Source organism: Schistocerca serialis, chromosome 7 (genome assembly GCF_023864345.2).
Source record: "Schistocerca serialis cubense isolate TAMUIC-IGC-003099 chromosome 7, iqSchSeri2.2, whole genome shotgun sequence".
In the NCBI taxonomy this organism is placed as follows: Eukaryota; Metazoa; Arthropoda; class Insecta; order Orthoptera; family Acrididae; genus Schistocerca; species Schistocerca serialis.
The window spans coordinates 101169275-101194622 of NC_064644.1; the positions used below are offsets into that span (position 1 = coordinate 101169275).

At 39.1% G+C, this 25348-nt stretch overlaps 1 protein-coding gene across 6 annotated transcripts in view; it reads left to right on the forward strand.

Annotated features, from left to right (window-relative positions):
* The window catches only part of LOC126412165 (F-box/LRR-repeat protein 7-like), an 89007-nt gene that overhangs the window by 52788 nt on the left and 10871 nt on the right, over positions 1-25348 (forward strand). For all 6 annotated transcript variants that reach the window (XM_050081636.1, XM_050081633.1, XM_050081634.1 and 3 more), the window contains 5 exons: positions 2568-2753; positions 4215-4495; positions 6335-6614; positions 19591-19745; positions 25069-25237. In XM_050081636.1, coding sequence (XP_049937593.1) covers positions 2568-2753; positions 4215-4495; positions 6335-6614; positions 19591-19745; positions 25069-25237 — 1071 coding nt within the window. The remainder of the gene's footprint in view (positions 1-2567; positions 2754-4214; positions 4496-6334; positions 6615-19590; positions 19746-25068; positions 25238-25348) is intronic.

Genomic DNA, 25348 nt, shown 5'->3' on the forward strand with positions numbered 1-25348 from the left:
TTAGTTTATCCAATTTTTTGAGTTTCGTTCCCATTGCTGCTGCTTTCCAATTTTGTTTTTACCGTTTCCTAAGTCACAGACCGGGCACTAATGACCATAGCAGATTTGCGCCGCTCCCCTCCCCCCCCCCCACCCGCCCCGCCCCCCCCCCCCCCCCCCCAAAAAAAAAAAAAAACAAAAAACAACCACCTTGTACTGGCCTTTAGAGTTTACTATCAGCCACAATGTTTCCCATCATAGAGGAGCTGCTGAGTGACCTGTCCTGCACCTTCCCCCCTTTTAAAGGCACTGCGTGATGAGGTGAATGCACTGTCGCCCCGTGAGATGATTTGGGAATAGTGTTTACTTCCAATGGGAAGTTAAGTTGGCGAGTGATTCTTGTCTGTTGGTATAGTGTGTGCTTGGGACGTGGGACAACCTTGACTGAATTATGAAAAGGGACAAATAAGGTGTTAATGTTATTATGGGGCAATATTATGTAAGGTAAATGTATGTTGCAGCTTACTTCCTGTAGTGACAGCAAGTCAATTGTCATAGCATCTCTGCAGTTCGTGCCTTGTTTCGATCCTATGAACACCAGTATCAGGGTGGTTTGACAAGTCTGGTAAATTTCCATGAAAGAAAGGAACATTTTTGTTGTGCCTTCAATTTTGGTGAGCTTGATTATTCCAAGGACTGTATAAAGAATTTCAACAATGTACAGTGTAGTTTGTTGACACTGTCTGAATTGGTCATGTCAGCTGTGATTGAAAGTGGAGAAAACAGTTTTTTCTGCTGTTAATAAACATCTTCATTTGAAGGGTTGGACTATCACACAAATCAGAGTTAGATGAAGTTTACATTGCCTCTGCACCATCGTTGAAGAGGATTTACTTTTGGATCAGTGAATTTAAATGTGATAGGACGATTACCAAAGGCAGTGTGTTCTGGCTGTCCAGTTGTCACCGCACAGGATACCGTTGACAAAATTCGTAATATGGTAATGCAAGACCACTAAATAAAATATTGAGAGATTGCTGAGACTGTAGGCATCTCAACCGAGTGAGTGCATAGTATCCTGCACTGTGAATTGGCTATGAATAAGCTGTGTGCGAGGTGGGTGCCACAATTGGTCAGTCAAACAAAAGCGCATTTGGCACAACATTTCAACACAGTGTCCGGCGATGTTTAATCAGAATCTAAAAGACTTGTGCGCTGATGAAACCTGGATCCATCATGATTCTGCAGTCAAAACAATGAAAAGAAGCTGGTGAAAGTGCACCAAAGAAGGCAAAGATCATTTTGTCAGCTGGTAAGGTGATGGCCAATGTGTTTTAGGATTTCCAAGGAATAGTCATCATCTATTACTTGTAAAAAATCAGTCTTAACTGGACTCTGTTTTGCTTCATTGTTGGAATATTTGATACTTGGATTAGCTGAAAAGACCAAGGTTGGCACCTATGAAGTGCTCTTTCCCCAGGATAAAGCACCATCACGGACATAAATTATGATAATGGCGAAAGTGAATGAATTGCGCTTTGAATTGTTTCTCATCCACCCTATGCACCGAACTTCAGCTGAAGTGACTTTTTCCTGCTCCCTAACTTGAGCTTCAATTTGCTGGGAAGAAATTTTCATCAAATGAGGAACTGATAGTAACAGTCAATGAGTATTTTGCAGAGTTTGATGGAACCTACATTTACCATAGAATGAAAAAGCTGGAGTATTGCTGTGGACCAAGTGTATCTCCATCAAAGGAGACTATATTGAAAAGTAAGGAGAGTTGTTTACAAAACTAACATTCTCTCTCTCTCTCTCTCTCTCTCTCTCTCTCTCTCTCTCTCTCTCTCTCTCGCTTGCTCGCTCACTTTTTGTCAAACCATCCTCATAATTTTCTAAATTTATAAATCTTTCTTTCATAAGAGTGTTTATCTCACAAGTATTGCCATTTAAGTTCGCCACATTCGCATATTGAGAAAAGTGGTCAGTTTAAAGTAGCTGTATGCCACAGGGTGGCCAGAATGAAACTGTCTTGGATGATATTTATGTATTTTTACGTGAGCAGCTGACTCATTGCAATTTTTAGATACTATTTACAGGCTGTATTGCATGTTGTTTTCTGAAGCAGTTCTATAAAATCCCACCATTGGTTTCTATGCAAGCCACTTAAATTTTCCAGGGGTGTTTTATTTTGGCCTCCCTGTTATTTAACTGGAATACATTCATGTTGACAGTTCCTAAAAAATGGTGGGGCAACAATATAGTCTTACATTAAAGTTAATTGAAAATTTTAAAAATGGCAGGCTGTATGTAGAACTTGTAATAAATGGCAGTAGAAGATGATAATTAAGGGAAATAAGAGATACAGTGTAAGACTTGATAAAAATATAGCCTGAAGTTGATGGACAAGATAAACTGTTAGTAAGTGGCTACTCAGCTTCTCTTAAGTGTTATCTTTCTTAGTTCTCACTGGTCTATTTTATACAACAAGTATTTTATGTGCATAATTGTACCAGTAAATTCTCTGAGAGATGTCTCTTCCTGATTGTTGAACCCTGCAGTGCTTTATAACATTCTTTTATTGTTAGTGTGCAAAAGGTGGCAGTCCATCAGCCAAATGATGTGGAAATCAACTCGTGAACTCTGTGCAAAGAAATTGCGGAATATACATAAGAGTTTGCCAGCCATTATACAGCGCTGTGGTAGCAGTCTAAAGAAACTAGACCTGTCACATGATACACAGACAATAAGCAGAGAGACAGTTGTTTGTGTTGGTAAGTACAAAACTTTAAATGATTCACATACTGCTTTCGTTGTAAGCATTACCAACTTATATGTGGGGTTTCCATGATATGCATAAAGTTAAATTATATACTCATTCCAACAATTCCAGGAAAGATTTTAATAGTGTCATATCTACATATGTTAAATAAAACAAGGTCTGTTTTTAATATGAAACTCATGACAGTAATTTCAATCAGTGTGGTTAGTTGTTGGGTTCTAGAGCAAATAGTAATATCACCATGACAACTAGTTGTGGATAATTGCTATCACAATATATTTGTGTGTTAAATTAGTATGAGTCTTTTTTTACCCCCTTCTCTTGGCCTCTTGGGGACACTTTCAATGAGGTGTTTGAATATCTGTGGACGAGTGGCTGGCCAGTCTTCTAAAGCCAAAATCAGGGAAGGTCAGTGTGAAGTATACACCCTGATTCGTCCCAGAGGTGTTCCACTGGATTCAGGTTTTTCCTCTGGGCAGCCATACCATTCCAAGAGTGTTACTGTTCACAAACCATTGCCTCCCAGCTGCTGCTTTAACAAAATTTATTGTCGCACTGATCTCATAGTCTTCAAACCGTTCCTCTACTGTGTGCAGTGCAAAGCACTGTAAAATGCATTCTTATCCTTCCACATCTAAGGGATCTCACACTGATCACAAACACCCTCTTATAGTAATACCACCACCTCTCTACTTTGCTGTTGGCACTATGCACAATGGCAGGTAACATTTTCCAGACATAGGGCAAACTCAAACCCTTTCTTTGATTTACCACAGGGTTATTCATCACTCTAGTTGACTCATTCCAGTCGTCCACTGTCCAGTGGTATCGCTCTTTACACCACATAAAAGTGTTATTTGATATGGACTCCAGAAATGTGTATCTTATGAGGAGCTTCTTGTGCATTGTGTCCCATTTGTACAAGCTCCCTACATTCAGCTGGACTGTATGTATATAATGTTTAGCAGGGATTGTTCCTTCATGTTTCCATTCCACTCACATCACCAACAATTGCCTTGGGCACCATTAGAAGGATTGAAATGTCTGATAGATTTGTTATTCAGACAACAGCCAATGACTAGTCAATGTTTAAAGATGCTTATCTCTCCTGGCTGAGCCATTCTGCTGTCTCTGCTTCTGTGCCAACAACACAGCCCTCCCACCTCTTTATACTAGTGAGTCTATCAGGACATCTGCTGACCAGTTCCGCATTGCGTAGGGGTTTCGGGAAATTTTTGATCAGATGATGTATACCCCCCCCCCCCCCCCCCCTCTCTCTCTCTCTCTCTCTCTCTCTCTCTCTCTCTCTCTCTCTCTCTCTCTCTCTCTGTGTGTGTGTGTGTGTGTGTGTGTGTGTGTGTGTGTGTGTGTGTGTGTGTGTGTGTGTGTGTGTGCCACTGAAGCAATAGGATGTAAAAGTTTTTTGCAAGACCTTATAGACTGACTGTTGCAGGGCGTTATTGTAGGGAGCTGGAAGAACTGCGCATAACACATTCTCGGCTTAATGGTTCTACATTGCGGCCTCTCAATGGACCACAACTACGTGTCCTGGATTTAACAGGCTGCTGTGGAATATCAGATCGGGATTTATCTCACTTATTAGTAAAGTGCCCTGTGTTGGAGAGACTGTCAGTTGCAGGATGGTTCCGTCTCAGTGGCTGGGGTCTGGGACGTGTCGGCAACTCACTCCGCCACCTCACATTAGATGGGTGCACAGGGCTTGATGGCAAACAGGTGTGTGCTAACAAATAATTAAGTTCAAGAATATTAAGTTGGTATACATTCTGAACTTAAATTTTAGGAACACATTGTAGGGGGGGGGGGGTGAAGCTTGGATGATTGCACAATTAATTTGAATGATTGTTATAACATTCTCTTTAGTTAAAACCTTATAATTCACCTTCCCAGCTGGTATTTGCATTTTTGCTGATATTCCTTGTATGGACATCAGGCTGTGGTCCAAGGCTTAAAATCTCTGCATAATGATTAGTCTTCTCTGTGCTGGAAACATCATCAGAGGCTTTTACTCAGAAAGCAGTTAGTCTTAAATAAGTTCAGCGTGCCAAACTTTTTATATGCATCCACACAATCCTCGGAATTTCATAATTTTCTAAATAATATTTTGATATAAAGTTCACTATGAAAAAAAGAAAGTAGTTTCAGTTTTTGATGTATAAGTACTTCAAAAGCACTATGGAACTACATACCTTAAAGTCTACAGAAAGCCAGTTAACACGTATAAATACCTTCACAGAACATTCAATCACAAGGATGAGCTAGATCATTTAAGAACTTCCATCAGAAGAATTACCTGCTCTTATGGAGGTAAGCAGGACACTACACTCCAAAAAGTAAGACATTCTGATCAGAAAGAACCAGCTAAAAGGGAAATTTTCCATTTGTAAAAACTGTCACATATCAGCAGCGTACCGAGAAAACCTGGTATTGATACAGTGTTTAAACCAACTAGAAAGGTGCGTGAATATTTGAACACAGCAGATGATCTATGTGCACTGGTTGCCACTGCAGGAGTATATAAAATACCTCACATTTGGCAAGTGCACTTACAAAGTACAAAAAGAAGCATTATCGCACAGCTTATAGAAACGAGCAATTGTTGCCTGGGCAAAATGAATAAATCAGCTGTAGCAGATGAGGCACTGGGACTAGGGAATCGCCAAATTTTCCTTTGACACTGTCATTTTATTAAAAACTAATCATTACTTTGCTAGGTTGTACAGGGGCCGTAGAACTTCAAAAACACAACTACTTTAACAGAAGAAGAGGTGGTCTGAAATTACACAAGTTGTGGTCCTTAGTGCTAAACAAAACAAGCACTGCCAATTTTTCCGCACACAAGCTCCAAAACGCACACTGATGTGACTGCGATCTTAGGTAGCAGTCTGTCAGGAACCTACATGGTGTATATAAGTATAAACAATTTGGCTTGCTGAGCTTGTTTAAGACTCTAATTGCTTTTTGAGTTGTTACAGGTTCAAATGCTTCCAGCATTGAAAGATGGAACTTTAGGCAGATAATTATACCTGGGACCAAGGCCTTGTGACTGTAAAGTAAATATAAGAAATTTAAGTAAAACATTTTTGCTGCTGCCTTCAAGCCTATTCAGTAAAATTTTTTGTTTGTTCGATCTGTGTGATTAGAATCTTGATTTAATGAGGGGATTCTGTCTAAATTTGCTACATGTTCATGTATTTTGCTTAATTTGTACTTCGCAGTTTAATTCATGTTTAATACTATAGACATAGTTTAGCTTCCTAATGTACAGTGCAGCTTTTCTCCATTTCACCCTTATTTCAATCTGTTGCATCCCCCGTGACATTTAAGAATCTTGGTAACCAATGTGCCCTGTAAATATTGTACAGGCTCAGCTTGTAGACATTGTTTCGCCAAAATGGATTTATTAAAGTAATGAATTTTGTTAGTCTTTGCTTTGAGTAAATTATTTAACATACTGACAGCAATAACAAATTGCACATGCCATAGATAGCTAAGTAAGTTATGTGAAAACACAAAGAAAAAAAACTTGTAATTAACAATTGATATATCTTCCAGGTTGCACGTGCGGTTAAAACTGTAACAAAGCTGGATTTGAGTGCAAATTGCAGCTTGGGTGATATAGATGTTAAACACATACTGGATAGTGCCAAAAATTTGGAAGAGCTTACAATGGCACAATTATTTCCTCTTCTTAATGGGAGGGCATTCTCTGCCATTGCTGCCAAGGGCGAGCAGCTTACACTTCTAGATCTAAAATTTAATGCATCTTTAACTGATGAGCTGTTAATTTCTATTGTAAATAGTTGTATCAATATGAAAGAATTGAATGTAGAAGGTAAGCGACATTTTACAGTATTAATACATAATTATAATTCTATATTATCTTCTTAATCAGATAGTTACTTCTGCTGTGGTTAAATTAGTAATGAATCTCAAATTGAAATTTATGGTGCGTACAACTATAGGCTTGCAAAAATTGAACCGTTACATAAATTATTGGGTGACTGTTATTGTTTTCGGAAACAGACAGACTTGTCTGTAATGGCTTGGAAATATGCTCATGGACTAAATTTAGCTTCATTATGAACAGCCAGTGCAGTCTCTTCCAGTTCCCAAGTAACAATAATCCTTAAATATTTGATCTGTGCCGTGTCTGGCAGAAATGCATGCCAGTGATGTAGAAGTATGTTGTGCTGTAAAAAGTTATTCTCAATAGTACACCATGCTGTAGAGCTGGTCAGATGCATACTGTACATTATGAAATGCTAAAGTGTGTGCGCGCACGCACATCTTGTTTTATGAAATACTGATTTTTGTCAACCCACTTCATGATGGAACTTCCATGTTAGTTATTAACAAATAGGTCTGATTTCACACACTTATAAGCAGTCCATTGTTACACTGCAAACGAAATTAATTTAAATGAATCTTAAGCACGTGCAGTTCACATGGTAGTGAAATTGATGTGGAAAGTGTAAAACCAGTGTGACAGGATTTTAAGTCTGAGGTTTTGAATTCATATATTCTAAAATTTTCTTTAAATTAATAGGGAGAAGCAGTTTAAGAAATGGAACTCTAGTAAACTGTGTCACTGCAGTGTTGTTCTCCTGATTAGTAATTAATTTTAGATGTATCCTTTCAGAAGAATAAATATACAATTTAATTCGAGGAGGAGAAAGAGAAGGAATTCTTTATATTAGCTGCATCAGGACTGTGTGCAAAACCAGTGGTGACATGTGAAAATGTGTGCCGGACCAAGGATCTTGTGCTTACTAGGCAGTTGTGTTAACCATTGCCCCACCCAGGACAGTGTAATAACTGCGTGAACTATCTTGGCACTCTCACAACCGACCCACAGTGTGTCACCTGTCTGCAGTCTTCGTCCATTTCCTTCTTCTCCCCCCCCCCCCCCCCCCCCCCCCCCCTCCGTTCAATTTGATATGAACTCCCTTATTATCACGTTACTTGTATGTTTGTATTGTAGCCATCAGTAATTGTACTGCTACATACAAGCCAGTCAGTTAAAATCGTACCGTAGGCAACATCAATCAAAGCAGTTGAAGTACAACCCCCACTTTCACATTCCTAGAATTAATGCTTTCCCACCATTTGACATTTTTTATTGCTCTTTTCAAATTGCGTATGTTAACAATGTTAATTTGCACCCATTTTTACGTTAACATATCAGTAATTTCCCCATGATATACATTTTATGAAACAATGTTTGTGGAGGAAAACTGGCATGATTGGCACAAAATGATGGAGGCACTGTTAGCCTTAAAGTAGTGTGTGCAAATGCTTCAGTGTTAACTTTCTGGACACAAAGGCACTCTACTCAGCAGTTATGAATCGGTAAAAGTCAGAACAATTCGCGATTTGTATCCTGTCTGCCACTGCCAACCTAAACTCAGCCGCAGTGGCTGAGGGGAGTAACTGTTCCAATAGAAGTGGGAAGAAAGTATGGACTTCAGAGGAACATTAATTTGTTTCGTGTTGATAGCAATTTTCTTTCAGTACTGTGTGCTATAATAAATAGGATCCTTATATTATTGTAGCAACGTTGTTTTGGCATTATTACGGTATATTAATAATTTTTACTTATGGACCGTCTGGCAGCAACTGAATAAAGCACAATTTTAGTGCCATACGCGTTTCGCCTTTATTTTCTGCAAGGCATCATCAGTGGCCTGGAATATGTACATATGTCAGCTATTTTATTTACATTTTTGTCATTGTGCCTATAGGTTATAAACAGTTCTGGTGGTTGGTATTTCCTATTAAGTAGTAATGGTTTGAACTGTACTTACAGGTTGCGTGGACAATTTCCTACATATTACGCTCCTGTTGCATTTTTTTTGTTGTTCTACTTCTTATGAACGCCGATTTGAGGTTTTGTTTCCCCATTCCACAACACTATGCACTGAACGCTTGTTTTAAAGCAATGTTGTGGTTTCTGTTGCCAACTGTCAAATGTTTTTGCCAAAGATCGAATGTTATTGCCAAACTTATGAGTGTAACTATTGAAGTATCTGTGGTCTGTTCGTGTATGCATTTGTGTGTGTGTGTGTGTGTGTGTGTGTGTGTGTGTGTGTGTGTGTGTGTGTGTGTGTGTGTGTGTGTGTGCGTGTGTGTGTGTGGGAGGGGGGGAAGAGTTTTCTTTTTTTATTATTTTTTGTTTTGTGTTATCATTTCCTTTACTAAGTGTAGTAGGGAGCCTGTGCCGATGTGTGTTTGTTCATTTATCACATGTTTGTTTTCTGCTATGGCTTTCTGGATGTGGAAGTTTTCTTGCATTTGTATAAGATGTTTGTCATGGTTGCTTGTCCTCATTATTTTCATTTCTTGTTCCATGTTTGTAGGATGATGGTTGTAGTGTTTTAAATGCTCTGCAGATGTGGAATGGTTTGTTTCATACTTCCAACATCTGATATGTTCTTTGTATCTTGTTTGAAAATTCCTGCATGTCATGCCTATGTATACTGCATCACAACTTTGACATTCAAGTTTATATATTCCTGATTGTTGGAATTTGTCTCTCTTGGTAGCTGGCTGGCTTAGGTGTGATTGAAGGGTTTGCCCAGGCTTATATGCTATTTTGAAGCCCTGTCTCTTTAGGACGTTTGCAGCTGTGTGTTAGTTTATGTGTGTAGGTCATGGTGTACCATCTGGTCCTTTTCTGTGTGGTGTTGTCATTGTGTGTGTTTGTTGAGTGTGTTTGTAAGTTTTCAGCTTGTGAGTTCTTTTGTATTTTCGAACTGTTGTGTTTGTTTTTTGTGTTTTTATATTTTGTGTGTCATACCCGTTGTTCCCAGCTATTTGTATGATTGTACTCATTTCTTGTTCATAGTTTCTCTTGCTGAGTGAGATTCTGTTTAATCTATGTAACATGTGTCTTAGTGCTGCAAGTTTCTGGCTGTGGGGGTGGTTGGATGTGGAATGTATTATTGTGTCTGTGGCTGTTTGTTTTCTAAAGATGTTAAATGTATGTTTACCGTTTTCTTTTTTAATTGTGATGTCAAGAAGATTTATTTGATTTTCTTTTTCAAGTGTGAATTTTGTGTTCTGATGAGCTTTGTTTATTTCTGAATGGAGTTCATCTATTTTTTCACTTGGCTCATCTACCAGACAAATAATGTCATCCACGTATCTGCACCAATATATGATTTTGAAACTTTCATTTGTGGTTGTTGTTGTTGTTGTTGTTGTTGTTGTTGTTGTGGTCTTCAGTCCTGAGACTGGTTTGATGCAGCTCTCCATGCTACTCTATCCTGTGCAAGCTTCATCTCCCAGTACCTACTGCAACCTACATCCTTCTGAATCAGCTTAGTGTATTTATCTCTTGGTCTCCCTCTACGATTTTTACCCTCCACGCTGCCCTCCAATGCTAAATTTGTGATCCCTTGATGCCTCAAAACATGTCCTACCAACTGATCCCTTCTCCTAGTCAAGTTGTGCCACAAACTTACCTTCTCACCAATCCTATTCAACACCTCCTCATTAGTTACGTGATCTACCCACCTTATCTTCAGCATTCTTCTGTAGCACCACATTTCGAAAGCTTCTATTCTCTTCTTGTCCAAACTGGTTATCGTCCATGTTTCACTTCCATACATGGCTGCACTCCATACAAATACTTTCAGAAACGACTTCCTGACACTTAAATCTATACTCGATGTTAACAAATTTCTCTTATTCAGAAACGCTTTCCTTGCCATTGCCAGTCTACATTATATCCTCTCTACTTCGACCATCATCGGTTATTTTACTCCCTAAATAGCAAAACTCCTTTACTATTTTAAGTGTCTCATTTCCTAATCTAATTCCCTCAGCATCACCCGACTTAATTTGACTACATTCCATTATCCTCGTTTTGCGTTTGTTGATGTTCATCTTATATCCTCCTCTCAAGACACTGTCCATTCCGTCCAACTGCTCTTCCAAGTCCTTTGCTGTGTCTGACAGAATTACAATGTCATCGGCGAACCTCAAAGTTTTTATTTCTTCTCCATGAATTTTAATACCTACTCCGAATTTTTCTTTTGTTTCCTTTACTGCTTGCTCAATATACAGATTGAATAACATCGGGGGAAAGGCTACAACCCTGTCTCACTCCTTTCCCAACCACTGCTTCCCTTTCATGCCCCTCGACTCTTATAACTGCCATCTGGTTTCTGTACAAATTGTAAATAGCCTTTCGCTCCATGTATTTTACCCCTGCCACCTTCAGAATTTGAGAGAGAGTATTCCAGTTAACGTTGTCAAAAGCTTTCTCTAAGTCTACAAATGCTAGAAACGTAGGTTTGCCTTTTCTTAATCTTTCTTCTAAGATAAGTCGTAAGGTCAGTTTGTGGTTATCTTATCAAATATCTGATTTTCTAGGTGACTGATGAAAATGTTTGCTAGTGTTCCTGATATTGGGGATCCCATGGGCAGTCCATCAGTTTGTAGATAATATTCTTTCTCAAACTGAAAGTAGTTTTGTTCAGTTGTCAGTCTGAGCATTTCTGTTATTTCTTTTATTGCATCTGTGGTAAGGTTGCTGTGGGATGAGAGATTTTGTTCTATGATTTCTATTGTTTCTGTGATAGGGATGGAGGTATACATATTTTCTATATCGAATGAAATCAGTGATGCTGTGTGTGGTACCTGTATGTTCTGTATGTTTTCTATTAGGTTTCCTGTGTTTATCACTGTTCTGTTGTTTTCTACTTTATAGTGTTTTGTAACTAACTTTTGGAGGTGTTTGGCTATGTGGTATGTTGGGGCTTTCTTGAAGTTGATAACAGCTGTCATTGGCATTCCGTTTTTATGTACTTTCGGTTGACTGCGGAGTGTCGGTGCTTGTGGGTTTTTCTGTGTTAAGTAGTATTTCTGTTTGTCTGTGAGTGTGTGTTCAATGTTTTTCAGCGTTTGTTTCACATTTGCCTGGAATCGTGTAGTTGGATCTGACTTAAGTTTTTGTATGGCGTTGGTGTTTATGTATTCCTTGGTTTTTGTGATGTATTGCTCTTTATCCATGAGTACTGTTAAATTTCCCTTGTCTGCTCTTGTTATTAATACGTTATTGTCTGTTAACTTTTGTTTTAACCTTTTCATAGTAGCTGATTCTGTTTGGTTGTTCTTATTGTGTGTCTGCTGTGTTTGTTTTATTATTCCTTTTATTTCCTCTTTTACTAGTTCTCTTGACAGTCCTATGTTTATTTCACAATTATTTTGTTGTTCTTCACGTGTAAGGATGTGTTCGGTTTCTACTATGAAATGTTCTATGTATTGATTGTTCACTTTGCTATTGGTGCAGTGTTTCAAACTCTTTTTCCAAGGGCATGTTTTCATTTTCGTGTAGTTCTGTCTCTGTTAGGTTAACTAAGCGTCCATAAGTAAGACGGTCCATAAGTAAAAATTATTAATATACTGTAATATTACTCGCAACTGAGGAAGACAGGACTATAAAAGTTGTTTTGGCATTAACTTCTCCCTGTGATAATGATCATATGCAGAGGACATCCACTTCCCCACATTTGTAACTTGATCATATACGGTAATTTCCTTTATAGTTTGTATAGCTCTGTACATAGTGTCATTTGCTAGCTAAGATTGACAACGCTGATAAGCCTCTTCCTAAAACCAAAGTGAGTCAATTTCAATCGACAAGGCTACTCTAGACAACTGGCTTGCCAAGGGTTTGTGTGTAATGTTTGTAATTTTGTTTTAAGTGATTGAAATGTCATTAGTTCTTTCTTTCATGTTGTTTTCTGTCACAATTTTAATACTGAAAAAGCCAGTATTGCCAAAAGAGACAGAAAAACTTGTTCTGTGGAATAAAAGGTAAAAACTCCGGGAAAAGTTGCTCACCATGGAACACGGGTTGCATTGGCACAGAGTATAGGAATACCTGTGTCTACACTGAACACTTGTCATGAAAAAGAGAGAGAGAACCTATTTTGGAAAGTGCAAGCAACAGTGTGCCAAATTCCAAAAAATGAAATATGCCAGTTATTCAGAATGTGTGGAGCTAGAAGAAATTAAGAACAAATGGTTTCAGCCAGCACGTGCATCGAACATCCCAGTAAACTGATGTGCGACAGAGTGCTGAAAATTCAGTGTTCTTGGATTCGAGAACTTTATAGTATCAAGAGGGTGGTTTTAAGAAGCAGTACAGTGTAGTGTATAAAACTGAATGTGGTGAAGAAAACGATGTAGATACAAAATCTGTTCACAGAATGGCAGTGGTAGGTTACAGGAACTTATGAAACAATATAAACTGAAGGATATATTCAGCATTGATGAAACGGCTCTCTCTTTCAGCATACTGTCAAACAAAACACTTGCCTTCAAAGGCAAAAATTGCCATGTAGTTAAATACGGTAAAGTTTGTGTGACAGTAATGTTAGGCACAAACTCGGATGGTTCCAAAAAACTTTAAAACTGTTCTTGATTGGCAAATCGAAAAAAAAACACCTTGTTTTAAAAATATAAAAACATTGCCAACAAACTACAATGCCAGCAATGAAGGGCGGATGATGTCAGAATTATTCGTGAAGCAGTTACATTGCGTTGATGCAAGACTCCCAACAGAATAATTCTCTCATTAGTGGATTGTTAAACTGCACATCCCAAAAATATAAGTTTATGTAACGTGCAATCAGTTTGACACCAAACTGCACAAATTAAACTTTGGATTTGGGTATTATCCCAGTCTTAAAAACATCCTACAGGAAGGAGATTGTGCAGAAAGCATTAACTTTGATAGAGGCCAGGGAAGATGGACGTGGATTGCACACCAGTACGAAGTGCTAATGACGTCGCTGAGAACCTGCTTGCTTCATTATGGGAAAAGTGGTAGCATCTGGTTCAAGATTTCATACACACAGACTTTCACACACAAGAAAGTGCAGACAGTGACAGTAAGATTCCCTCAATTGGAGTTGTAAATGCAGCAGTGAAAAATAATTTCAGCTGCAGATGTTGATGGCAAAGTTTTCAGTTGTGTTTATGAACTGGAAAACCACATAAAAAATTAATCAACCCACAGTTCTGGATTTTTTGCTAAAAAGTAGTAACTACTGAACCCATTTGTTCACATCGCATATAGACCATCCAAATTAAATGTCAGTATAATAAAAACAGTGGTTTATTAATATTTTATGAATGTGTGCTTAAAATGCTTGTCGTACTGTATCCTTCCCTGTAATCTTGGCTGTGGATACAGCATAACCTCAGTCTGTTGATTTGAAGGTGAAAATTTGGCTGCAAGCTGACGAAGCTGGTGAATGTCAAATGAAGGCTGCAGTGATTGACTGATCTGTAGTGTAGTGCCATGTTTAATGCACTCCAAAATGTTTCACATACATGTATTCACATACTCTAAAACTGTTAGATAAGTGGCTGATACTGTGTACATCTGCTGACTTCACTTTTGCAGGAAAGTTAGAGAAATGTAAAAATGGAGTGTATACTTGATCTGCACTTTTCATTTGCTTAAAGTATAAATACTGAAACTGCCAATTACATCCCCTTAGCTTTGCAGGCACGTCAATCAACACGGTGGCTGCTTGGTTAGGGTTTTTTTTAGTGTGACTTGTTGTGCTAAAGTGTCACTAAATGTTGTCAGCTGCTAAACATGGCACTAAATTCAGATAATCTTTATTAAATAATAAACAATCCCTGATGAGTATTTTGTTATGTTAGTGGCATATATCATACATAACTACAAAAATGAAAGGGGCCCCCCTGTACATAATCTGTAAAACTTAGTCATTTCCTACATTTTACACCTCCCCCCCCCCCCCTCCCAAATCCATTGAAAAGTACTGTCTTTACTCTGTTACCACAATATGCACTGACATCTGAAGCATTAGGACACACAGAATAGACATTGTACAGTTTAAATGACTGTAAAGAAGACACACACCACTGTTCTAACCTGTTAACTTTTTCAAATTATATTGCAAAAAATAATAGGTTCTTTTATTTATGAAAAATCCTTTAATGAATGAAATTACATGTAGACATATAAAGACAGCTTTTAAAGTTTAGATTAATGAGTTGCAAAATTTTGAAAATCAACAATAAAATCCAGAGAACACTTGTGCACTGGATTTTCACCAAAAATCCTGAAACTGGAAGTCATTTTCTACTTTCTGTGTAGCTATGAAGTCTAATCTTGTATTTCACAAAGATTTCCTGTGAATACAAGTCTTGAAAGAGCTGATTGGGGCACAGTGGCTGTATTACGTACCTCTGGTAAACACTCGTTGTTTAACTGATGAATTGTCACTTTTTCTTGAAGAAAATCACCTTCATCTTTACTGCTGCTAAATTCAGTGTCGGACAAAGGATCACTGTAGTAATACTTTTTTTAAGCATTGTCTAAACGGCATTGTAGCAGAGCATCTAAAAACGTGTGTTTCGTTGTAGAGTATGCAAAGCTGCACCAGGTAAAGACGATATCTAGTGGCAACCTCCTCAACCAGAAATTGACACCCAGGCTACAAATGTGGTACCAGAAGTTTCTCTGAAGATATAAAAACAAGATAACTCGTGGTTTTATGTTGAGGAGTTGGAAGAATCATGTCTGTGAACAGTACTTTGGATTCTGCTCCCTTGTTCGTGTCCTGCAGCTCTCTTACTATTGTCCAGGGGTATGCATTTGTATGCAGGGACTTTCATCATTGCAATAAGTTATCTTGGTTTTAGAGGCTTTATTATACGTGACCCAATAGCTGCATGTAACTATCATTGTGTGTAGCCTTTATGAAACAACTAATTAAAACTTGAAATAATTTCCATTTTTGTCCCATTGATCTCAATGAAGTTGCCTTCATAGAAACTTATTCAGGCACATGATTGAAGATGAGAATGTGCAGTAAACTGACATTTGCAATTATATGGCAAATTTAACACCCTAGTATTGTAAAAAATCTCTTATTGGAAAAATCCATTGTAAACTCAAAACCATTTTCCCCGAGCTTTTTTACTTCTCCATTTACTTTCATTAGCTTCCCAAGCAAACTCAAAATTATGCCATCACAGAAAACTTATAACATGACTTATTAAACATATAAAAAGTGTGCTGTTTTTTATATTAGAGCTTAAAAAATAAAATGCTGTGTTCCAAGTGAGGTAAGTAGAATGGGGATTTTAGTGCCCTTTGTGGCCATTTGAATTTCAAAAATATTCCTGAGTTAGTGCACTGTTGGATTTGTAGGACCTGTTATTGTTTTTAGAGCCTTACTCTCAAACTTACATATGAATGTTAAATTACCTCTAGGTAGTACGCACAAGTGCCATTTGGAAACTCATTCTTTGTCTAAAATACTATAATAGTCAGCTAAGGGTGGCCTTGCAGTCTTGTGTTGATATTCTAGCTTATCCTTTGATTTCCACTTCTCTTTGCAAGGGACTCAGGTTTCATCATGTAAAAAGTTCGGTAAGCAACTCCCCCTACAGAAACACACGCATGTGCATGCACATGTACCTTGATAAAAAAAACCACACCTCAGAATCACAATCCCTACATTGTATGTGAAGTTATTTTTGAGAGGCATACAAAAAATTTCGTTTTAGACAGCCTTCAGATATACCTGTGCAGTAACTCTTAAAAATGGCATATACTTAAATGTCAAATATCCAGTGAACAGCACACATTTAGAACTTTCCTGTGAGAAGTATTGTTGCATATATGAAAGCAATAATTTGGCATGTGCGCTCTATATATAATAGAATGAATAAGGCTGCGATCCCTTTCATTGCAATATCTCCTATCACCTTCCCACCCCACTCTCACTTGCTTTTCTCCTTGACATGCAAATTTTGGGGTCAACAGAAGCGTCCGATCTTACCCGTCGGCTTTGACCCGTGACGTAAGCGTGTTGTGGTGTGTGACGTCATTACGGCGCGGAGTTTGATTTGCGATTGTGGCGTGTTTGTAGATGTCTTGTTTTTGTTTGTCGTGCTCTCTGGTGGTGTGTTCATGGTTTTCGTTTGTTTCGTGTGGTGGGGTCAGTTTTCTGTTGCTCAGGTGTTGGATTTGAAGCGGAATTTCTATTAGTGAGTTAATGGTTAATTTAATGCTCATTGCTGTACGTCGGGTGAGTTTGTTATTGAGTGTATTTGGTTGTGGTTTTTTGTTCAGGAATGGATATGAAAGACCGCCTTAACAGTGTTCGGTTGAGGGCGATGATGGGGGAGACAGCTTTAGAGCTGATTAAATTTCTTCAGCTATTTGGCTTAATTGCCGAGGTCGTGAAGTGCGGTGTGTGCGGTGAACCTATGAAATTGGTTAAAGTTCCGGACTCTCGGACCAGGTGACATGTGGTGTTGCCGGAAAGATGGCGTATGGCGTTCTGTAAGGCGTGGTACCTGGTTCGAGAAGTCTAGATTGGCCATGCGTGAGATTGTGCTTATTACGTATTATTTTTGTTATAGTTGCGGGCAGAGTTTTTGCGCGTTTGAGACTGGTGTGAGTGAGAGGACTGTTTTAGACTGGTATTCCTTTTGTCGTGAGGTGTGTTCCGAATTTATTAAGTACAGGGGTAAGTTGGGTGGGCATGGGGTGCTTGTGGAGGTGGATGAGTCGCAGTTTGGTAAAAGGAAGTATGGGAGGGGGAAGTCTGTGGCTGGTCTTTGGGTGTGGGGGGCTGTTGTTCAGGGGGGTGGGGGTACTGAATGTGTTTTTAGGGTTGTGGAGGGGAGGTCGAAGCCTGAATTAGTGGGGTTAATTGAGGAGTATGTAGAGCCGGGGTCCACAGTAGTTTCAGATGCGTTTTCTTCATATAGGGGGTTGGGTGAGAGGGGATTTAATCATTTAGTAGTGAACCACAGTCTAGAGTTTAAGAATTATGATACTGGGGCTTGCACTAACACAATTGAGGGGATGTGGGGAGCGGTTAAGTCAGTTCTTGGGAGGGGGAAGAGGCGCTCTTCCAACCTTCAGTCTCATTTAGATGAGTACTGTTGGCGGAAGAGTGTCCCAGAGGGCTATTGCATTCTTCGGGTTTTTTTTTAAGGGCTGTGGGTAAAATGTATAGACCGAAAGTGGTTAGTTAGGGTGGGCTGGATAGGTGGGTGGGTGGTTTATTTTGTTGTATAGTGTTTGTGTGTTGTATTTTGGAGTTGCGGGGGAGGGGGTTGACGTTTGGGTGGGTTGGGTTTTTATTTTAGTTCAGTATTTTTTCGTTGGTGTGTGTGTGTGTGTGTGTGTGTGTGTGTGTGTGTGTGTGTGTGTGTGTGTGTGCGTGCGTGCGTGCGTGCGTGCGTGCGTGCGTTTGTTTGTGTGTGATTGTGGTGGCCAATCTAGTTTGTGGAGCTGGAACTTTTTTGAGGTAAGTTCCGTTTTTTTTTTTTTTTTTTTTTTTTTTTTTTTTTTTTTTTTTTTTTTTTTTTTTTTTTTTTTTTTTTGTTATTTATGTATGTTTTGTGGTTGGAAACATCCGATCTCACGCGTCGGATTTGACCCGTGACGTAAGGGACCTACACATTGATCTGTAGCGTAGCCCTGAATACGAGGTTAGGTTGGGAGTTTTTTTTTGGAATGCGGTCGCGGCAGCGGCCGCCTATGATTCGAAAATATTGATTTGACACTAATGAACATGTATACGTAATATGAAGCAATTTGATGAACATATTGATCTGTAGCGTAGCCCACTTGAGGTTAGGTTGGGAGTTTTTTTTTTTGGAATGCGGCCGCGGCAGCGGCCTCCTATGATTCGAAAATATTGATTTTACACTAATGAACATGTATACGTAATATGAAGCAATTTGATGAACATATTGATCTGTAGCGTAGCCCACTTGAGGTTAGGTTGGGAGTTTTTTTTTTGGAATGCGGCCGCGGCAGCGGCCGCCTATGATTCGAAAATATTGATTTGACACTAATGAAGCCTGTGGGGGGATGGGGGGGCACTGCAGACTCCCCCCACCGCATAACGACACATGATGATCAAATTTTGAAAAAGAATGGAAAATTTTTTCCGTACCTGCTAAACTGCATAAGTGCCGATGTATGTAGGTGTAAGGGAAGCTTTCGTTTCTTAGTTTTCTATTGGGGGATGTGATCGGTAGGTTCTGTTGAGCTATATAGGTTAAGGGAAGTGTCCGATTATGGATAGGAATGTGTTTTTTGGTATTTGGTCAGTTTTGTGATGTTGATTTATTTCGTTGTTTTGCGTGGTTTTGAATGGCGGTCGGTGGCTACATTTCTGTATATTTAGTTTCTCCGCACTCAAAAACCCCTAATTTCCCACGCTTGTCCCGTTACAGTCATTAGGCTTTTTGTGGAACTTGTGTATTTCAGTGTTTACAATACGTATGCGATGTTTTTATATCCGCCATATTGGAATTGTTTATAGTCGTTTCCGCGGTATTTGTGACGTCATGGGTCAAAGCCGACGGGTAAGATCGGACGCTTCTGTATTTCCAAATTTTGTATGCCTCAGACACATTAACTTGGCCTAAGTATGAATAATATAGAGGGCAGTTTGTCATATTAGTTTTATTTTTTTTCTTTCCGTAACACTGTTAGACTTTAGACCCTTAGTGAAGATGTTAACTTGAATAAATAATTCCATATATGCGCTTTTATTTCATATTACCAGGTGCCAGCTTTGTTATAATTATTTTCCTTGGTTCTGAATCAACTGCATTTAGACATGGGTTCTGATAGCCACTTCCATTATGTTGTAATGCTGTTCTTGTTGGTATTTCTTAGCAAAATCAGGTGCAGTTAATGTAAAATGTGATACATATAAATGTAAACTTGTGCACTAGATTACTTTTTGTGTCTCCAGTAAAACATTTCTATGTTTAAATAGGTTGCTGTGCATTGAACAACATTGCTTTGATTATGGAATGCCTTTCGGCACTGAAGAATCTGGAGATCTTGATCTTGAGCTATCTGCCAGGGAAATCGGATTCATGTATGCTGCAGTTTAGAGAGGAAGGTTTTCCAGCACTCAAGAAGTTGGAGGTGCGTGCATATTGTTAATGATTTCTTAAAATATTAAGACACTGAACCGTATTTGCATGTAGGGTTACATATTTTCAGAATATATAATTAAAATTTCTATTCGATAGCATGCTCATCAGTTGCATCTCTCAAATTTAATTTTTTAGATTTCTAATGTTTCTCGATACTCTAAGTACTGGAAATTGTTGTGTTCAGCCACCTCTGTAATAGGAAGTAAAAGAAAAGGTGCATTCTCAGTGTAGTTCAGTAGTGTATACTGTGAATGAGGATATGAGGCTTGTTCAATTTTTTGTGTTAAATGCAAGCTGCCTCCGTGCCTACCCACCTCCACCCCACCTCAATTGGATTTTCAAATTGCTCCTGTCATTCTGCTAGTAACTGGCCTAAACACTCTTTCAGCTAAGGTGGCTTCCTAATCATGTTGGTTTGTGATGCCTGTCTTAGGGAGTCAGTGAAGCCCTATGTTGAAATTTGTTTTCTGAATCACATTTTATTTTAGTAGGATTGTTACGTTAGAATGTAAATAAATAAGGGAGTAAAGGAGACTGCACACCGAAAAGCAGAAATCAACAGGCACACAGTTTTTAGAGTTAATGCTTTGAGCTACAGTACAAATGCACTCACACCTGTGTCCACGTGTATCGAGGTATTTAGACATTGTACATACTCCCCCCATGAACCATGGGCCTTGCCGTTGGTGGGGAGGCTTGCGTGCCTCAGCGATACAGATGGCCGTACCGTAGGTGCAACCACAACGGAGGGGTATCTGTTGAGAGGCCAGACAAACATGTGGTTCCTGAAGAGGGGCAGCAGCCTTTTCAGTAGTTGCAGGGGCAACAGTCTGGATGATTGACCGATCTGGCCTTGTAACATTAACCAAAACGGCCTTGCTGCGAACGGCTGAAAGCAAGGGGAAACTACAGCCGTAATTTTTCCCGAGGACATGCAGCTTTACTGTATGATAAAATGATGATGGCGTCCTCTTGAGTAAAATATTCCGGAGGTAAAATAGTCCCCCATTCGGATCTCCGGGCGGGGACTACTCAGGAGGACGTCGTTATCAGGAGAAAGAAAACTGGCATTCTACGGATCGGAGCGTGGAATGTCAGATCCCTTAATCGTGCAGGTAGGTTAGAAAATTTAAAAAGGGAAATTGACAGGTTAAAGTTAGATATAGTGGGAATTAGTGAAGTTCAGTGGCAGGAGGAACAAGACTTTTGGTCAGGTGATTACAGGGTTATAAATACAAAATCAAATAGGGGTAATGCAGGAGTAGGTTTAATAATGAATAAAAAAATAGGAGTGCTGATTAGCTACTACAAACAGCATAGTGAACACATTATTGTGGCCAAGATACACAAAGCCCATGCCTACTACGGTAGTACAAGTTTATATGCCAACTAGCTCTGCAGATGATGAAGAAATTGATGAAATGTATGACGAGATAAAAGAAATAATTCAGGTAGTGAAGGGAGACGAAAATTTAATAGTCATGGGTGACGAATTCGTCAGTAGGAAAAGGGAGAGAAGGAAACATAGTAGGTGAATATGGATTGGGGGGGAAGAAATGAAAGAGGAAGCCGCCTTGTAGAATTTTGCACAGAGCATAACTTAATCATAGCTAACACTTGGTTCAAGAATCATGAAAGAAGGTTGTATACCTGGAAGAATCCTGGAGATACTAAAAGGTATCTGATAGATTACATAATGGTAAGACAGAGATTTAGGAACCACGTTTTAAATTGTAAGACATTTCCAGGGGCAGATGTGGATTCTGACCACAATCTATTGGTTATGAACTGCAGATTGAAACTGAAGAAACTGCAAAAAGGCGGGAATTTAAGGAGATGGGACCTGGATAAACTGAAAGAACCAGAGGTTGTAGAGTGTTTCAGGGAGAGCATAAGGGAACAATTGACAGGGATGGGGGAAAGAAATACAGTAGAAGAAGAATGGGTAGCTCTGAGGAGGGATGAAGTAGTGAAGGCAGCAGAGGATCAAGTAGGTAAAGACGAGGGCTAACAGAAATCCTTGGGTAACAGAAGAAATATTGAATTTAATTGATGAAAGGAGAAAATATAAATATGCAGTAAATGAAGCAGGCAAAAAGGAATACAAGCGTCTCAAAAATGAGATAGACAGGAAGTGCAAAATGGCTAAGCAGGGATGGCTAGAGGACAAATGTAAGGATGTAGAGGCTTGTCTCACTAGGGGTAAGATAGATACTGCCTACAGGAAAATTAAAGAGACCTTTGGAGAGAAGAGAACGACTTGTATGAATATCAAGAGCTCAGATGGCAACCCAGTTCTGAGCAAAGAAGGGAAGGCAGAAAGGTGGAAGGAGTATAGAGAGGGTTTATACAAGGGTGATGTACTTGAGGACAATATTATGGAAATGGAAGAGGATGTAGATGAAGATGAAATGGGAGATAAGATACTGCGTGAAGAGTTTGACAGAGCACTGAAAGACCTGAGTCGAAACAAGGCCCCGGGAGTAGACAACATTCCATTTGAACTACTGACAGCCTCGGGAGAGCCAGTCCTGACAAAACTCTACCATCTGGTGAGCAAGATGTATGAGACAGGCGAAATACCCACATACTTCAAGAAGAATATAATAATTCCAATCCCAAAGAAAGCAGATGTTGACAGATGTGAAAATTACCGAACTATTAGTTTAATAAGTCACAGCTGCAAAATACTAACGCGAATTCTTTACAGACAAATGGAAAAAATGGTGGAAGCGGACCTCGGGGAAGATCAGTTTGGATTCCGTAGAAATGTTGGAACACGTGAGGCAGTACTAACTTTACGACTTATCTTAGAAGAAAGATTAAGAAAAGGCAAACCTACGTTTCTAGCATTTGTAGACTTAGAGAAAGCTTTTGACAACGTTAACTGGAATACTCTCTCTCAAATTCTGAAGGTGGCAGGGGTGAAATACAGGGAGCGAGAGGCTATTTACAATTTGTACAGAAACCAGATGGCAGTTATAAGAGTCGAGGGACAAGAAAGGGAAGCAGTGGTTGGGAAGGGAGTAAGACAGGGTTGTAGCCTCTCCCCGATGTTATTCAATCTGTATATTGAGCAAGCAGTAAAGGAAACAAAAGAAAAATTCGGAGTAGGTATTAAAATTCGTGGAGAAGAAATAAAAACTTTGAGGTTCGCCGATGACATTATAATTCTGTCAGAGACAGCAAAGGACTTGGAAGAGCAGTTGGACGGAATGGACAGTGTCTTGAAAGGAGGATATAAGATGAACATCAACAAAAACAAAACGAGGATAATGGAATGTAGTCAAATTAAATCGGGTGATGCGGAGGGGATTAGATTAGGAAATGAGACACTTAAAATAGTAAAGGAGTTTTGCTATTTAGGGAGTAAAATAACTGATGATGGTCAAAGTAGAGAGGATATAAAATGTAGACTGGCAATGGCAAGGAAAGCGTTTCTGAAGAAGAGAAATTTGTTAACATCGAGTATAGATTTAAGTGTCAGGAAGTCGTTTCTGAAAGTATTTGTATGGAATGCAGCCATGTATGGAAGTGAAACATGGACGATAACCAGTTTGGACAAGAAGAGAATAGAAGCTTTCGAAATGTGGTGCTACAGAAGAATGCTGAAGATAAGGTGGGTAGATCACGTAACTAATGAGGAGGTGTTGAATAGGATTGGTGAGAAGGTAAGTTTGTGGCACAACTTGACTAGAAGAAGGGATCAGTTGGTAGGACATGTTTTGAGGCATCAAGGGATCACAAATTTAGCATTGGAGGGCAGCGTGGAGGGTAAAAATCGTAGAGGGAGACCAAGAGATAAATACACTAAGCAGATTCAGAAGGATGTAGGTTGCAGTAGGTACTGGGAGATGAAGAAGCTTGCACAGGATAGAGTAGCATGGAGAGCTGCATCAAACCAGTCTCAGGACTGAAGACCACAACAACAACAACAACAACAACAACATACCTTAATATGTAAATTGTTTCAGAATTTTTTTCAGAGGCAGTTTAAGTTAACCAGTTTGCATAATTAGTTCATGGGAGCTATCCTCCAAAAATTCACTTGTCGCTGCAAATAACATGTGCTTCAGATTTCCAATAAATGTTTGTAATGCTGGGATGATGATGATGATGATGATGATGATGATGATAGTAATCACTCTTGGAAACTTAAATCACATCAAGAAAGCTGACAAAGCATATATGAGTAAAGAGACTAAGATGAAGAGACTGATAGCTTCAGGCATTGTTGTGGCTGAAAATGTACCTTGTTATATCAGATCCAACTTTCACTTGTAAATTTGTTGATGGGCAAAGGTCATTCTGAAGCAGTCAATTACATGTATATCAAGTGCTTATGGTTCATCGTTAATTTACAGAAATAATAACGAAAATTGATGTATTAAATTTTGTACGCTATTCAGTATTCTTAAAACGGTCATTTCGAGCTTAGACTGTGTGCACGTTATAACTTTATAGTTACAAGGTTGTCAGCATGGGAAATAACCCTACAAATTAGTATGCCTCATAGTGACTACCCAGTTAACATTGTCTGCCAACCATTATCTATAAATTAAGGCCCATTGATACACCAAGGAGAATGAACAGTACTGCATGCTGTCTTTCTGGAGGCAAAAGGGAGGACTGTGGACCCAGGTAATATGCAGCTAGCTGCTCACAATTATTTCTTGGTGTGTGTTAAAAGCAAAACCCTTTCCATTATGGTGGTGTGTGAAGATGGGCAAGAAGTCACCTGGAATTGAAACTAGAGTGACATAGGTCCTCTTTCTGGATAAATGCAAGATTTGACATGGGATAACTGTCACAGAAGTGTGTCGTGGTGGTCACTTACCAATTCATGTCTTAGGCATCTGACACCCGAATATGATATATATGCACCCAAACCATGACTCTCATAACAGTTTAAGGCAATTTGAGGGCTGTGCAGTACCAGGACAGGATCCTCAAATATATTTTCTCCCCTTTGGAGCCTACTCTTACGTTTCATTCCCCGATTCTTGTGCATCTAAGGAGTAGTTCATATTTATAACACAATAGATGCTACCCGAGTTGCATGTTCAGAATACTCATTTTATACCCTTTAGACTTTCTGTTAAGTGAATGTGCAAGTGGTGATTGGGGTGATGTGCATTTTTGTGCTAATTTCTTTCATCCATAAGGTAATTGATTTCACTGTGGTTGGTGCTGTTGGACTTTTTTAGTTTTATTGAAAAAATGCATGTGTCCGTTAAAAATGGTTAGTCTTTGGGTAACATATAGTCAGAATACTGACTGACTGACTTGTTTTGGTAATCTTCTTTTTACAGATGCGTGGCAGCCCTTACCTTGGAGACATTGGCACCGCTTGTATACTGTCTCTTTGTTGCAAACTTGAGTGTCTTGATATAAGTGGCTGTCAGTGTGTCACCACTAAAGGCCTTAGTTGTGCACTGGCACAACGTAAAAGTTCAGTTCCGCTTCAGATTATTGTAGGAGGTAAGACAGATCATAGACAGTACATCAGCTTTTGCTGCTTATGTGTTATTTTATGAATTTAGACTACCTCTGAGCTTATGATGTAGGTTTTCTAAAAATGATGGTTAAGCC